This window comes from Oncorhynchus gorbuscha, linkage group LG01 (genome assembly GCF_021184085.1).
Source record: "Oncorhynchus gorbuscha isolate QuinsamMale2020 ecotype Even-year linkage group LG01, OgorEven_v1.0, whole genome shotgun sequence".
NCBI classification, from domain to species: Eukaryota; Metazoa; Chordata; class Actinopteri; order Salmoniformes; family Salmonidae; genus Oncorhynchus; species Oncorhynchus gorbuscha.
In genome coordinates, this window is record NC_060173.1 from 5848745 (window position 1) to 5853744 (window position 5000).

Genomic DNA, 5000 nt, shown 5'->3' on the forward strand with positions numbered 1-5000 from the left:
TCTTCAGGGTGACCAGAGCCCTCTACAGGGTGACCAGAGAAACTCCTCAGGGAAGAGGGTGACCAGAGCTCTCTACAGGGAACAGGGTGACCAGAGCTCTCTACAGGGTGACCAGAGCTCTCTACAGGGTGACCAGAGCCCTCTACAGGGTGACCAGAGCCCTCTACAGGGTGACCAGAGCCCTCTACAGGGTGACCAGAGCCCTCTACAGGGTGACCAGAGAAACTCCTCAGGGAACAGGGTGACCAGAGAAACTCCTCAGGGAACAGGGTGACCAGAGCCCTCTACAGGGTGACCAGAGCTCCCTACAGGGTGACCAGAGCCCTCTACAGGGTGACCAGAGCCCTCTACAGGGTGACCAGAGAAACTCCTCAGGGAACAGGGTGACCAGAGCTCTCTACAGGGTGACCAGAGCCCTCTACAGGGTGACCAGAGCCCTCTACAGGGTGACCAGAGCTCTCTACAGGGAACAGGGTGACCAGAGCTCTCTACAGGGTGACCAGAACCCTCTACAGGGTGACCAGAACCCTCTACAGGGTGACCAGAGACTTCTTCAGGGAACAGGGTGACCAGAGCCCTCTACAGGGTGACCAGAGCTCTCTACAGGGTGACCAGAGCCCTCTACAGGGTGACCAGAGCCCTCTACAGGGTGACCAGAGCCCTCTACAGGGTGACCAGAGAAACTCCTCAGGGAACAGGGTGACCAGAGCTCTCTACAGGGTGACCAGAGCCCTCTACAGGGTGACCAGAGCTCTCTACAGGGAACAGGGTGACCAGAGCTCTCTACAGGGTGACCAGAACCCTCTACAGGGTGACCAGAACCCTCTACAGGGTGACCAGAACCCTCTACAGGGTGACCAGAGACTTCTTCAGGGAACAGGGTGACCAGAGCCCTCTACAGGGTGACCAGAGCTCTCTACAGGGTGACCATAGCCCTCTGCAGGGTGACCAGAGCCTTCTTCAGGGAACAGGGTGACCAGAGCCCTCTTCAGGAGTACAGGGTGACCAGAGCTCTCTACAGGCTGACCAGAGCTCTCTACAGGCTGACCAGAGCTCTCTACAGGGTGACCAGAGCCTTCTTCAGGGAACAGGGTGACCAGAGCTCTCTACGGGGTGACCAGAGCTCTCTACAGGGTGACCAGAGCTCTCTACAGGGTGACCAGAGCTCTCTATAGGGAACAGGGTGACCAGAGCGCTCTTCAGAGAACAGGGTGACCAGAGCTCTCTACAGGGAACAGGGTGACCAGAGCCCTCTACAGGGTGACCAGAGCTCTCTACAGGGTGACCAGAGCTCTCTTCAGGGTGACCAGAGCTCTCTTCAGGGTGACCAGAGCTCTCTTCAGGGTGACCAGAGCTCTCTACAGGGTGACCAGAGCTCTCTTCAGGGTGACCAGAGCCATCTGCAGGGTGACCAGAGCTCTCTACAGGGTGACCAGAGCTCTCTTCAGGGTGACCAGAGCTCTCTACAGGGTGACCAGAGCTCTCTTCAGGGTGACCAGAGCCTTCTGCAGGGTGGCCAGAGCTCTCTTCAGGGTGACCAGAGCCTTCTGCAGGGTGACCAGAGCTCTCTACAGGGTGACCAGAGCTCTCTTCAGGGTGACCAGAGCTCTCTTCAGGGTGACCAGAGCTCTCTTCAGGGTGACCAGAGCTCTCTTCAGGGTGACCAGAGCCTTCTGCAGGGTGACCAGAGCTCTCTTCAGGGTGACCAGAGCCCTCTACAGGGTGACCAGAGCTCTCTACAGGGTGACCAGAGCTCTCTTCAGGGTGACCAGAGCTCTCTTCAGGGTGACCAGAGCTCTCTTCAGGGTGACCAGAGCTCTCTGCAGGGTGACCAGAGCCTTCTGCAGGGTGACCAGAGCTCTCTACAGGGTGACCAGAGCTCTCTTCAGGGTGACCAGAGCTCTCTTCAGGGTGACCAGAGCCTTCTGCAGGGTGACCAGAGCCTTCTACAGGGTGACCAGAGCTCTCTTCAGGGTGACCAGAGCCCTCTACAGGGTGACCAGAGCTCTCTACAGGGTGACCAGAGCTCTCTTCAGGGTGACCAGAGCTCTCTTCAGGGTGACCAGAGCTCTCTTCAGGGTGACCAGAGCTCTCTACAGGGTGACCAGAGCTCTCTTCAGGGTGACCAGAGCCTTCTGCAGGGTGACCAGAGCTCTCTTCAGGGTGACCAGAGCTCTCTACAGGGTGACCAGAGCTCTCTACAGGGTGACCAGAGCCTTCTGCAGGGTGACCAGAGCTCTCTACAGGGTGACCAGAGCTCTCTACAGGGTGACCAGAGCCTTCTGCAGGGTGACCAGAGCTCTCTGCAGGGTGACCAGAGCTCTCTGCAGGGTGACCAGAGCTCTCTACAGGGTGACCAGAGCTCTCTACAGGGTGACCAGAGCCCTCTACAGGGACCTTTAGCACACAGACCATGGTTTAGTTGCTGCTTCCTGACTCCACTCACCTCCTCCAGTCTCCATCTATTGAACAGTTTGTTATATTTCCCTGGTCTGCCGGCGAACCTAGACACAGTCAGAGTGAAGACATTAGCTTCAGTTTCATTCTCAGGACAGTTCAACACAGGACTAACTGTGAGCTGAGGGGGGGTTGAAACAGTTCAACACAGTACTAACTGTGAGCTGGGGGGGTGAAACAGTTCAACACAGTACTAACTGTGAGCTGGGGGGGTGAAACAGTTCAACACAGTACTAACTGTGAGCTGGGGGGGGGGGTGAAACAGTTCAACACAGTACTAACTGTGAGCTGGGGGTGAAACAGTTCAACACAGTACTAACTGTGAGCTGGGGGGGGTTGAAACAGTTCAACACAGTACTAACTGTGAGCTGGGGGGGTGAAACAGTTCAACACAGTACTAACTGTGAGCTGGGGGTGAAACAGTTCAACACAGGACTAACTGTGAGCTGGGGGGGTGAAACAGTTCAACACAGTACTAACTGTGAGCTGGGGGGGGTTGAAACAGTTCAACACAGTACTAACTGTGAGCTGGGGGGGTGAAACAGTTCAACACAGTACTAACTGTGAGCTGGGGGGGGTGAAACAGTTCAACACAGTACTAACTGTGAGCTGGGGGGTTGAAACAGTTCAACACAGGACTAACTGTGAGCTGGGGGTTGAAACAGTTCAACACAGTACTAACTGTGAGCTGGGGGGGTGAAACAGTTCAACACAGTACTAACTGTGAGCTGGGGGTTGAAACAGTTCAACACAGGACTAACTGTGAGCTGGGGGTTGAAACAGTTCAACACAGGACTAACTGTGAGCTGGGGGGTGAAACAGTTCAACACAGTACTAACTGTGAGCTGGGGGGGGGGGTGAAACAGTTCAACACAGGACTAACTGTGAGCTGGGGGTGAAACAGTTCAACACAGGACTAACTGTGAGCTGGGGGGGTGAAACAGTTCAACACAGGACTAACTGTGAGCTGGGGGGGTGAAACAGTTCAACACAGGACTAACTGTGAGCTGGGGGGGGGTGAAACAGTTCAACACAGTACTAACTGTGAGCTGGGGGTGAAACAGTTCAACACAGTACTAACTGTGAGCTGGGGGGTGAAACAGTTCAACACAGGACTAACTGTGAGCTGGGGGGGGTGAAACAGTTCAACACAGTACTAACTGTGAGCTGGGGGGGGGGTGAAACAGTTCAACACAGGACTAACTGTGAGCTGGGGGGGGTGAAACAGTTCAACACAGGACTAACTGTGAGCTGGGGGTGAAACAGTTCAACACAGGACTAACTGTGAGCTGGGGGGGTGAAACAGTTCAACACAGTACTAACTGTGAGCTGGGGGGGGGTGAAACAGTTCAACACAGGACTAACTGTGAGCTGGGGGGGTGAAACAGTTCAACACAGGACTAACTGTGAGCTGGGGGGGTGAAACAGTTCAACACAGTACTAACTGTGAGCTGGGGGGGGTGAAACAGTTCAACACAGTACTAACTGTGAGCTGGGGGGGGGTGAAACAGTTCAACACAGTACTAACTGTGAGCTGGGGGGGTGAAACAGTTCAACACAGTACTAACTGTGAGCTGGGGGGTGAAACAGTTCAACACAGGACTAACTGTGAGCTGGGGGGTGAAACAGTTCAACACAGGACTAACTGTGAGCTGGGGGGGGGGTGAAACAGTTCAACACAGTACTAACTGTGAGCTGGGGGTGAAACAGTTCAACACAGTACTAACTGTGAGCTGGGGGGGTGAAACAGTTCAACACAGTACTAACTGTGAGCTGGGGGGTGAAACAGTTCAACACAGTACTAACTGTGAGCTGGGGGGGGTTGAAACAGTTCAACACAGGACTAACTGTGAGCTGGGGGGGTGAAACAGTTCAACACAGGACTAACTGTGAGCTGGGGGGGTGAAACAGTTCAACACAGGACTAACTGTGAGCTGGGGGGGTGAAACAGTTCAACACAGGACTAACTGTGAGCTGGGGGTGAAACAGTTCAACACAGTACTAACTGTGAGCTGGGGGGTTGAAACAGTTCAACACAGTACTAACTGTGAGCTGGGGGGGGTGAAACAGTTCAACACAGTACTAACTGTGAGCTGGGGGGTGAAACAGTTCAACACAGGACTAACTGTGAGCTGGGGGGTGAACAGTTCAACACAGTACTAACTGTGAGCTGGGGGGGGTTGAAACAGTTCAACACAGTACTAACTGTGAGCTGGGGGGGGGTGAAACAGTTCAACACAGTACTAACTGTGAGCTGGGGGGGGTGAAACAGTTCAACACAGTACTAACTGTGAGCTGGGGGTTGAAACAGTTCAACACAGGACTAACTGTGAGCTGGGGGGTTGAAACAGTTCAACACAGTACTAACTGTGAGCTGGGGGGGGGTGAAACAGTTCAACACAGTACTAACTGTGAGCTGGGGGGTTGAAACAGTTCAACACAGGACTAACTGTGAGCTGGGGGGTTGAAACAGTTCAACACAGGACTAACTGTGAGCTGGGGGGGTGAAACAGTTCAACACAGTACTAACTGTGAGCTGGGGG

General features: G+C 54.3%; 1 protein-coding gene across 1 annotated transcript in view; it reads right to left on the bottom strand.

Moving 5' to 3' along the window:
• Positions 1–5000, bottom strand: part of LOC124038772 — a 133569-nt gene that overhangs the window by 33868 nt on the left and 94701 nt on the right. The window contains exon 41 of the mRNA XM_046354862.1: positions 2447–2504. Coding sequence (XP_046210818.1) covers positions 2447–2504 — 58 coding nt within the window. The remainder of the gene's footprint in view (positions 1–2446; positions 2505–5000) is intronic.